The sequence below is a fragment of the Rhinoderma darwinii genome, chromosome 4 (genome assembly GCF_050947455.1).
Source record: "Rhinoderma darwinii isolate aRhiDar2 chromosome 4, aRhiDar2.hap1, whole genome shotgun sequence".
In the NCBI taxonomy this organism is placed as follows: Eukaryota; Metazoa; Chordata; class Amphibia; order Anura; family Rhinodermatidae; genus Rhinoderma; species Rhinoderma darwinii.
Window position 1 is genome coordinate 268,487,289 of NC_134690.1, and position 12,154 is coordinate 268,499,442.

At 38.9% G+C, this 12,154-nt stretch overlaps 1 protein-coding gene across 7 annotated transcripts in view; it reads right to left on the minus strand.

Annotated features, from left to right (window-relative positions):
* Positions 1 to 274: 274 nt before the first annotated feature.
* PEX7 (peroxisomal biogenesis factor 7) overlaps positions 275 to 12,154 on the minus strand; it is a 320,745-nt gene continuing 308,865 nt past the window's right edge. For all 7 annotated transcript variants that reach the window (XM_075862474.1, XM_075862472.1, XM_075862475.1 and 4 more), the window contains one exon: positions 275 to 566. In XM_075862474.1, coding sequence (XP_075718589.1) covers positions 544 to 566 — 23 coding nt within the window. In that variant the 3' untranslated portion in view covers positions 275 to 543. The remainder of the gene's footprint in view (positions 567 to 12,154) is intronic.

The window sequence follows — 12,154 nt, forward strand, 5'->3', positions numbered from 1 at the left end:
CAAGTTAGGGCCCTTTTACACTGGACAATTATTGGGCAAACGAGAGTTCATAGAACAGCCGCAAAACAAGCAAGCGGTCTCGTTGATCAGCGCTCGTTTACAGTGCCCACGTCAGGCCGTGTTAAAGTACCCTTAACTCTTGCTTTCCTATCAGGAGCAAAATACTTTTTATTTTAGTGATAATTTTACAGATTAGATTACAAACAATGTTTTGCAGAGATAAAATAATTTCCCTGCAATCAACAAAAGTCGTCAAATTCTTAGACCGTTTACATAAATATTAAAAAGTAATTTAATATAAAGTAATTCTCTTATAAGATATCCACATTTCAGCTGCACCACCTATTACACATTTCTTTGAAGCACTGTCTCTAGATCAATAGTCATAGTATAACAAATCACAAGTAAGAAAAATAATAGCAGAAATAAGGTCACAATTGAATGATAATTATTAGTCGCTGAGAAATTTTCTCTTCTCCTTTGTAGATAAATGAATATCATTGAGGTACTGATAGAGAAGATGGGGCATATACTTTAACAGTTTCATCCCACGCACAGTCTGCTACCTGCAAGATAAAAAGAGAAGTCCTTTTTAAATACAAGACGGTATGTAAGAGGGATTCAATTGCCTCCCCCCAAGGTTAAACTTATAGCAAGTCACACAGTAAGGACCAGTTCACATTTTTTTATTTTTGCCGAAAGTATGTAAAAGTGCATCCGAAATGGTAGAGGTGTATAACTGAAAGCTCTATACTTCAAAAAATTGGGTATGAACCTAAATGTGACCTGAAGAGAGAACCCCCTGCATTCAAAACCACATCAAAAAGCAGTGTGAACTGTGCCTGACTACAAGAGAGAGTGAGCTGGCATCCATGATCCAGTGCAGAATCTAAAGTTGTGGGTAAGGTTTTTTTTTTTTTTTTTAAATAGAGGAGTGGGAGGGGGGGGGGGGGACGACGATGACAGAGGGGACCAGCAAGGGAGTAGATTTTATTGTTGTTATTATTATGTGATTCAATTCTCTAGTGCATGGGGTATGGATCTGACTAGCTCACTGCTACCCTTCACAGCCGGACTCATCAGTACATCAATACCCAGTGTAAGTATTCAGTATTTATAATGAGAGGACTTGGATGATCACGTGTTATAGGCTGAGCTGTGTGATGTATTAACCCCTTGCAGCTGCAGCCATTTTTTGCTTTTTTTTTCTTCCCAACTTTAAAAAGCTATAACCTTCTCATTTTTCAGTCGACAGCCATATGAGGGCTTGTTTTTTGTGGGAAGAGTTCTAGTTTTTAATGGCCCTATTTAATTTAGTTATCTACGATTTTGTGAGTGATTTTTCGGCTGCACCGACTGGGTATGGAGCAGGCTACGTGTGTGAACCCGCTCCATACTCCACCTATCTGGCCATGACGAACAGTTACATCAAATGTTTAGGAAGAAGTTTTGAAACACAAGTCATAATTATAATAAAAATAAAACCATAATAAGATGTGTAGCCTGATTATTGACAAATTCATGGTAGCATATGATTTTTTTTCCATGCAGTGTAAAAATTAAATGAAAAGCAATTAAAAAAGGCAAACAAAAATATATGACAAAAATGCTAGATTCTGCATTTGTTTTCATTGCTCATATAGCACCGACATACTGTGCAATGCTGTACAGATATTGCGATCACTCACATAAGTAACTGCCCATACATTTGCAAACTACAGAGTTCTTCGGTGATTGAAGTTCGGTTTAGCAGAACAGCAGGAGGTGGGGTATTGCTTCCGTAATACTGATGCTAAAATGCGGTTGTATTGTGGCTGCATCAAACTCGCCTAAAAGTAAAGGTGGCAATACAGATATTTCTCCCGACCCCCCTCATAAACACGCATGCTCGGCTGAGAGTCTATGTTTATGGTAATGAGGAGAGGAGAATAAGCCGCTGCAAGAAACCTCTGGAATTGGCTTGTCTCCTGTGAAAACAATGGACCGGGCATGTTGAAATCCAACACGCTAAATCCTTTTTTTCCCCCCCGACATCTGCTGTCGAAGAGTTCAGCGGGCCTCATACAGATTGTCAGCTGATTTTTGAAAAATCAACGGGTTTGACTTAATTCTGTTTAATGTGTATGGGGACCTAACATTACACCGTTAAATTATACTTACTTGGAATTCGGTAAATAGGTAGCATGTATGCAATTATTCACTGCCACGGGTTTGAGCTTTTTTACAGTCAATAACATGTTTCCCCAATAATCCATACACACTTTTTAATATACTTTATTTTTGTGCTGCTAAATTTACAATGTACAAACTAAATAATACGTTAATAATCCAGCGCCATTCCATGGCATTAATTGAGAAGTTTAATGTGAAACAGGCTACAAATATGCACTATATTATCACACGCAATAAATCTTTGCAATGTGGCAAACTATTATAAATGAAGGATATATGTAATATAACAAGGTTTACAAACACATATATAAAAAGAATATGCACTATAGTGTTTTGTCCAGACATGTTTCTAACATGTTATGATATATTATGTAGAACAAATGCAAACATTTTACTAAGCTAAAGGGTTAAATAACTAAATAAAGCCAAAGCAAGAACACATAATGAACGACTGCGTGTGTATAAAAAAAGATCACTATAAAATATCCTGCTTAACTAACCAAGCAGTAAGTATATTGGAATTGACTAGTAAGTCAATTCACTGATCTAGTAGGATTACCAGACCAATAAAATATAAAATTGAGTCACGGGAGACTAAGTTAAATTGATAATTGACTTCTTCTCAGCCATGGTATGTAGGTTGGTGGAAATAATATGGTCACAATACATAGTATTGACATGATGATGCTCATACTATTTGTGTCACGGTCTTGGTTATCACCTAATCTTAACACAAAAGCTCTATTATGACCTGAATACAAAAGAAATGATTAAGCAGTTTCAAAAAGGTCATTTTTAAAAGCTAAAGTGCTGAAGACGCTATGCTATTGATTGGCTTCAATAATGATATATTACCAACACACATCAAGAAAATATATTTTCCCGCAAATATAAAATATACATTTGCCTGGGACTCACAATCAAGTAAATAATAATTTTGGAATAGCATGGCAATATTATGCACCATATAGGGATAAAATAAAAGGCATGCCATGGTGATATTACATGAGCACTAGAAGTACAATGACCCCTTCCTGGTTTCTTTATTATTGCATATATGGCACACCTAATAATTAAGAAACAAAATTTTAAATAATAAATTATTTAATAAATGACAAAGACAATCTGAGTAAATACAACATGCATAAAATTATTTTAAATGATAATTTCCTTTCTTGAAGGAAAATGTTATTGGAGAGCTTTTAAACGTGAACTGTCCATTTAAGCATCTCAATGGAGATCAGGTCAGGACTTCCACTACTTCGGCCACTTCAAAACATTCATGTTTAATTTGAAATATTGAGACAAAGCAAGAGCCACAATGTTAAAGACTGACCTCCAGCTATTGGAAGTGTTTGAGATCAGTTGTTACGGTTATGTGGCAAAAACAGGTAATGGGTTTAGGGGGACAATATTGACAAAAGGCTGGTTAGTATTGGATAACTTTTTTCCTTCAATAAATGAAGTGATCATCTAATAGTTATTAAGTTTACTCGGGTTGTTTTTGTCTGAAGACCTGAAACAAACGTGACAAATATGCAGAAATATAAGATAAGCATTGTATGTAACTATTATGAGGGCACATAGAACGGTTATTTGTCCACTGTAGTGCAACATTATGTGGTCACTATTATTTTGATACTTTATGTAAATTTAATTAAAACATGCGAAGGTCATATCATTTGGGGACTGGTAGCATTATATGGCCACTACATGTCATTATAGTAGGGCCACAGTATTGCACTGCTATTAGAACACTTTATTGCACTGTGTGGGCACTGTTATTTGGATATTGTACTGTGATTTTATTAGTGAATTGTATGACAGTTATTTGGGCACCATAGTGCAGTAATATTGGGGCAGTGTATGACTTTATTATTTAGGTGATGTATGACACTTATTTAGAAACTTTATGGCACTATTCAGTGAGCACTCAGATGATAAAAAGGAAAAAAGCTACCGTAGGAATAACCGAATAGATGAACCGATGGCTGAATAGTTACATTTGTGTTAAGTCAATAGAGGTTTAGTGATCTCCAAGGGATTATAAAAAGGTCTGAGTGAATACTAGACTCATGCAGTTGCTCTTTTACATCATATGATGCCTCACATGGAAAGTTTAACGCAAATGTGTGTTAAATTAAGCAAGAAAGAGATAAGTAAACAGACAGATAATGTACTTGTAACAATTTATCTACAAGCAGTTGATGTGGGAAAAGGATGTCTGTTAGGCCACAATCACACACACAGTTTTAATGCAGTTTTTGGCAATTTTTTTTTTTTTTAAACCAAACATAGAAGTTGGCACAGAAGAAAGGAGATGCAATCTTTTCTGTATACCTTTCCTTCATTTTGGATCCACTTCTGGCTTTGGCTCAAAAAATTGAGTCAAAAACTGCCACAAAACCTCCATCAAAACTGTGTGTGATCCTGGCCTTAATGCTATCTATGTCTGAAGATGTTAAATGTGCAGACCTGAAAAAGTTTTGCAGCTAATATGTAAATATTTCCAATCTCAATTTGAGTGTTTATAGATCAAATGCTAACCTTTTAACCCCTTCCCTCTTTACCCACTTTTGACCTTCCTGACCGAGCCTCATTTTTCAAATCTGACATGTGTCACTTTATGTGGTAATAACTCTGGAATGCTTTCACCTATCCAAGCGATTCTGAGATTGTTTTTCGTGACACATTGGACTTTAAGTTACTGGCAAAATTTGCTTGATATTTTCAGTATTTAATTGTGAAAAACACCAAAAATTAGCGAAAAATTGCAAAAATTAGCATTTTTCTCAATTTAAATGTATCTGCTTGTAAGACAGGCAGTTATACCACACAAAATTGTTGCTAATTAACATCCCCCATATGGCTACTTTAGATTGCCATTGTTTTTTGAACATCCTTTTATTTTTCTATGACATCACAAGGCTTAGAACTTTAGCAGCAATTTCTCACATTTTCAAGAAAATTTCAAAAGGCCATTTTTACAGGGGCCAGTTCAGTTGTGAAGTGGCTTTGAGGGCCTTATATATTAGAAACACCCAAAAAGTCACCCCATTTTAAAAACTTCACCCCTCAAAGTATTCAAAACAGCATTTAGAAAATGTCTTAACCCTTTACACATGTCACAGGAATTAAAGCAAAGTAGAGGTGAAATGTACAAATTTCATATTTTTTTGCAGAAATAAATTTTTAGTACAATTTTTTTTATAACACAGAAGGTTTTACCAGAGAAATGCAACTCAATATTTGTTGCCCAGTTTCTGCAGTTTTAGGAAATATCCCACATGTGGCCGTAGCGTGCTACTGGACTGAAGCATCGGCCTCAGAAGCAAAGGAGCACCTGGGGGATTTTGGGGCCTTATTTTTGTTAGAATACATTTTAGGCACCATGTCAGGTTTGAAGGGCTCTTGCGGTGCCAAAACAGTCAAAATCCCCCAAAAGTGACCCCATCTGGGAAACTACACACCTCAAGGAAATTATCTAGGGGTACAGTGAGCATTTTGACCGCACAGGTTTTTTACAGAAATTATTGGAAGTAGGACGTGAAAATTAAAATCGAAATTTTTTCAAAGAAAATGTAGGTTTAGCGATTTTTTTTCTCATTTCCACAAGGACTAAAGGAGAAAAAGCACCATAAAATTTGTAAAGCAATTTCTCCCGAGTAAAACAATACCCCACATGTGGTAATAAACGGTTGTTTGGAGACACGGCAGGGCTGAGAAGGGAAAGAGCGCTATTTGGCTTTTGGAGCTCAAGTTTAGCAGGAATGGTTTGCGGAGGCCATGTCACATTTACAAAGCCCCTGAGGGGACAAAACAGTGGAAACCCCCCACATGTGACCCCATTTTGGAGACTACACCCATTGAGGAAATTATCTAGGGGTATAGTGAGCGATTTGACACCACAGTTTTTTTGCAGAAATTATTGGAAGTAGGCCCTGAAAATTACAATCTAAATTTTTTCAAAAGAAAATGTAGGTTTAGCTTATTTTTACTCATTTCCACAAGGACTGAAGGAGAAAAAGCACCACAAAATTTGTAAAGCAATTTCTCCCGAGTAAAACAATGCCTCACATGTGGTAATAAACGGCTGTTTGGAGACACGGCTTGGCTTAGAAGGGAAAGAGCGCTATTTGGCTTTTGGAGATCACATTTAGCAGGAATGGTTTGCGGAGGCCATGTCACATTTGCAAAGCCCCTGAGGGGAAAAAACAATGAAAACGCCCAAAAAGTGACACCATTTAGGAAACTACACCTCTTGAGGAATTCATCTAGGGGTGTAGTGAGCATTTTGACCCCACAGATGTTTCATAGAATTTATTAGAATTGGGCAGTGAAAATAAAAACAATCCTTTTTCTTCAATAAGACGTAGCTTTAGCGCAAATTTTTTCATTTTCGCAACAAATAAAGGAAAAAAAAGTGGAAACCCCCCAGAAGTGACCCAATTTTGGAAACTACACCCCACAATGCATTTACCTAGGGGTGTAGTGAGCATGTTAACCCTGCAGGTGTTTTGTAGAAATTAGTGTGAACTCGATGTTGCAGAGTGAAAATGGGATTTTTTCCACAGATATGTGGACAATATGTGGTGCCCGGCTTGTGCCACCATAACAAGACAGCTCTCTAATTATTATGCTGGGTTTCCTGGTTTTAGAAACACCCTACATGGGGCACTAATCTCCTGCCTGGACAGTCGACCAGGCTCAGGAGTGAAAGCGTACCATGTAAAATTGAGGCCTAATTTGGCGATTTACAAAGTATTGGTTCACAACTGCAGAGGCTCAGATGTGAAATAATAAAAATAAACCCCTGGGAAGTGACCCCATTATGGAAACTGCACCCCTCAAGGCATTTATTAAGGGGTGTAGTGAGCATTTTCACCCCACAGGTCTTTTCCATAAATGAATGCGCTGCGGATGGTGCAAATTAAAAATTTATATTTTTCCCTAGATATGCCATTCAGTGGCAAATATGTCGTGCCCAGCTTATGCCACTGGAGACACACACCCCAAAAATTGCTAAAAGGGTTCTCCCGGGTATGACGGTGCCATATATGTGGAAGGAAACTGCTGTTTGGGGACGCTGTAGGGTTCAGATGGGAGGAAACGCCATTTGGCTTTTGGAGCATGGATTTTGCTTGGTAGTAGTTTTGTTTGGAGTCTTACTGGTGTTTCCGTTTATAATGTAGGGCATATGTAAGCCGGGCGGAGTATATAAGGGGCATAGTCAGGTGGCATAATAATGGGGTAAAAAAAACAATAAAATGATCCATAGATGTGTGTTACGCTGTGACACAATCATTTCTGCACAGGCCGGTGTCGCACTGATAAATGGTGTCATTTCTTATCCCCCTTTTGATCCACACTCTGCGCCTTTGTAGTTTGGGGAATTTTGCTAGGAAGTGTTGTCCTGGTATAATACGGGCACCGTCACTTCCAGCGGATATGTTTGGGCCCTCCCTTTCCTGGTTCCCTAATTTTAGGTCCTTGATAAATCGCCTCTTAAAAAATATGCAGTTGTGCCCGAGGGGAACATTTCTTCTGTTTGATTTCCTGACTTATTGGAGCCATAAATAATTTTATTTTTCATAGACGTAGCGGTATGAGGGCTGGTTTGTTGCGGGACGAGCTGTAGTTATTATTGGTACCATTTTGGGGTACATGTGACTTTTTGATCACCTTTTATCCTATTTTTTGGGATGCCAGGTAAACAAAAAAACGCAATTCTGGCACAGCTTTTTTCGTTTTTTTTATACAGCGTTCACCATGCGTTATAAACTACATGTTACCTTTATTCTGCGGGTCAGTACGATTCCGGCGATACCTATTTTATAACACTTTTTTATGTTTTACAACTTTTTGCACAATAAAATTACTTTTGTAAAAAGAATGTCTTTTTTCTGTCGCCAAGTTGTGAGAACCATAACTTTTTTATTTTTTTGTCGACGGAGGTGTATGAGGGCTTGTTTTTTGCGGGTCGAGCTATAGTTTTTATAGGTACCATTTTTGGATACGTGCGACTTTTTGATCACTTTTTATTCTAACATTTGTAGGGCAAAGTGACTAAAAAACAGAAACTCTGGTAACGTTTTTTACGGGTTTTTTTTACGCTGTTCACCGTGCCATAAATAATATAATATTTTGATACCTCAGGTCGTGACGGTCGCGGCGATACCAAATACATATGGTTTATTATTATTTTGCAATAATAAAGGACTTGATAAGAGTAAAAGGGGATTGTGTTTTATTTGATTACTTGAAACTTTTATTGTTTTCAAACTTTTAGAATTTGCACTTTTTTTTTACACTTTTTTTACACTTTTTCTCAAGTTCCACTAGGGGACTTGAAGGTCCAACGGTCAGATTTTTTTTTTCTAATACATTGCACTACCTATGTAGTGCAATGTATTAGATCTGTCAGTCATTCACCGACAGCAAGTCGATTAGGCTTCGCCTCCCGGCGGGCCTAAATCGGCTTCCGTAATGGCAGAGCAGGAGACCATTGTGTCTCCTGTTGCCATAACAGCAGTCGCCAGTCCTGATTGCCTGTCAGGGCTGGCGATATGATAGTAACCGCTACGATGAAGCAATCGCTTTCGATTGCTGCATCGAAGGGGTTAATGGCAGGGATCGGAGCTAGCTCCGGTTCCTGCTGTTACAGGTGGATGTCAGCTGTACAGTACAGCTGACTTCCACCTGCTGTTACAGGTGGATGTCAGCTGTACAGTACAGCTGACTTCCACCGCGGATGACGCCGGATCAGCTCCTGACCCGGCGCCATCTTGCCGGCAGCTACGGAAGCCGATCAGGCTCCGCCGCCGGGCGGATCTTAACCGGCTTCGGTGCTAGGCAGACCGGGAGGCCAGTATTAGGCCTCCGGTTGCCATTGCAGCCACCGGAACCCCGGCAATTTCATTACTGGGGTTCCGATGAGCTGCAAACACCTTAAGTGCAGCGATCGCGTTTGAGCGCTGCACTTAAGGGGTTAATGGCGGGGATCGAAGCTAATTTCGGTCCCCGCCGTTACAGCCGGATGTCAGCTGTAAGATACAGCTGAGATCCGGTGATGATAGCACCGGCTCAGCTTCTGAGCCGGTCCCAAACATTCGGCGTAAATGTACGGCAAGATGCGGGAAGTCAATGCTTTCCATGACGTACATTTATGGCAAATTTCGGGAAGGGGTTAATGACCAGGCCTTTTTGGGCCTTAACCCCTTAATGACCGGGCATGTTTGTACCTTAATGACCAAGCCAGATTTGTCAAATCTGGTATGTCTGACTTTATCAGAGAATAACTCTGTGAAAATTTTGAAAATCCAAGTAATTCTGACATTGTTTTTTTCGCCACATGTTGTACTTTATTTTAGTGGTAAAAGTAGACTGATACAATTTGCAGAAATTAATAAAAAAATAGAAAAATGGAAGAAATTTTGTAAAAATTACCATTTTTCCCTATTTTTAACTGCAATATGTCACATATGTACACACATACTGTACAATTTTTAAAATTAAAGGAACAGTGTCATCACAATTTTTTTTTTAATATGTTAAAGATGTTAGTGCTTTATTAAAAACGTTTATATTTATTTGTGTGTTTGTGTTTTACTTTTTCTTATTTTTACACTGTTTCTTCTCTATGGGGGCTGCCATTTTTTGTTCCATTTCTGTATGTGTCGATTAACGTCACATACAGACATGGAATACGGCAGCCACAGTCCCATAGAGACTGCGAACGGGTCCCGTCCCATCCACTTCTGTGTACGCCGTCTGTGTGGGAACTGCGCATGCGCCGCTCCCACACAGTCCAACTTGAAATTGGCGCCGTCCGGCGCCATTTTCCTGTGGACCGGAAGTCGCGGCCGGACAGTAATATTACTACTTCCGGTCGCGGCTTCCGGACTTGTGCACTTGGACCAGCGGCAGCAGACGGAGCGGACGGGCCGGAGGGAGCCGCGGTGGCAGGAGCAGGTAAGAGATTTCAATGTATGTTCGTGTTTGTGTACGTTTACTACTGTATGTAAACCTACTACACTGTGTGTTAGCTCAAAAAATGGCGACACACAGTGTAGGAGGTTAGACCGTTCAATCCCCTCGTTTATCCCGGCACTAGGCAGGATAAAGGAGGGGGGGGGGATGCTGAGAGCTCACTAGAGCGAGGGCTTTTTACCCAATTTTGCAATGCTGCAATTTTGGGAATAGCTCCATCTAGTGACCAGCAATGGGAAATATTATAAATTAGAATTAATTTATAATATTTCCTGACTCGTGAAAAAAATAAAAAAAATTTGAACAATGTTTAACCACCTACACACTAAATGTTTAATTTAAAAAAAAACAACATGTTTTTCTGGCAACACATTACCTTTAAATATATATTTCTATCTCTTTTGGCAGCACTTTTGAAAAAATAAAATAAATTTTCAGCAATTTAGAGAAATTTTGAAGTACATTTTGTTTTCCTGCACCAAGCCAGGTTTTCAGAGGCTCATAGGTGTCAGAGTGATGGAAACCCCCACAAATGACCCCATTTAGAAAACTAGACCCCTTAAGGTATTTACCTAGGGGTATAGTAAGTATTTTGACCCCACAGTTTTTTGCTAAATTTAATACATAGCAGGTGAAAAAAACAAAAAACACTTTTTTTCACAAAAGTATCAGTTTGAAGACCATTTTCTTTGTAAAGCGACCATGAGAATGAAGAAACACACCACAAAATCTATCACCCTGTTTCTCCGGTTTTCAAAAATACCCACATTGTGGCCCTAATGCGCAGCCTGGACACACGGCAGGACCCAAAAGGAAGGGAGCACCCGGAGGCATTCAGGACTCATATATTGCTTGAAAATGTTTTAGGCCCCACTGTACATTTGGAGAGGCTTTGAGCTGCCAGAACGATAGAAACTCCCCATAAACGACCTCATTTAGAAAACTAGACCCCATAACGTAATTATTTAGGTGTATAGTAAGTATTTTGACCCCACAGTTCTTTGCTAAATTTAATGCATATCAGGTGAAAAAAAAAATTTCACTTTTTTCATAAAAGTATTAGTTTGAAGACCGATTTCTTTGTAAAGCGAACATGAAAATGAAGAAACACACCACAAAATCTATCACCCTCTTTCTCCGGTTTTCAAAAATACCCACATTGTGGCCCTAATGCGTTGTTTGGACACACGGCAGGGCCCCAAAGGAAGGGAGCACCCGGAGGCAATCAGCGGGAGGAGCTGAGGTTTTTATTGGTACCATTTTTTGGTACATAAAAAGTGATTCAAAAGAAGTATTACATTTTTTTTTAGAGCGAAGGTGACAAAAAAAAAACAGCGATTTTGGCGGTTTCAATTATTAATTTTTTTTAAGGTGTTCACTGTGCAAATTAAATAATGGTAAATTGTAATAGATCGGACATTTACGAACGTAGCGATACCAATTTTGTTAATTTTTTTACATTACTTTAGAAGAAAAATGCGAAAAGGTGTTTTTTTTTAACTTTAAAAAAAATAAATTCTCACTACTAATAACTATAATTCTTCTACACATTTTATTAATCAATCCCCTTAGGGGACTTGATCCAGCGATCATTGGATCACTGGTACAATACATTGCAATACTAATGTATTTGTTATTCTTACAGGCTTCTGTAAAAGAGCGCTCACTGTACCTGTCCGTTAGTACCGAGGGGGCCTGCTGTAATACACAGCCGACACCCGCAGCGTATGGAGCGGGCTCAGCACGTGAGTCGGCTCCATACATCAACCGCCGCACCATGACGGGCAATTAAGTCATAGTGCGCAAAGGGGTTAATGCACAGCGGATGGTTCAAAGTGAAAATTGCAATTTTCAACTGATACGCCATAGTATCAACATAATATGTTGTGCCCAGTTTGTGCCACAGAAGACAAATACCTCATAAAACGTTAAGCGGGTTCTCTCGGGTATGGCGACGCCATATGTGTGGGCGCAAACTGCTGCTTGGGCACAC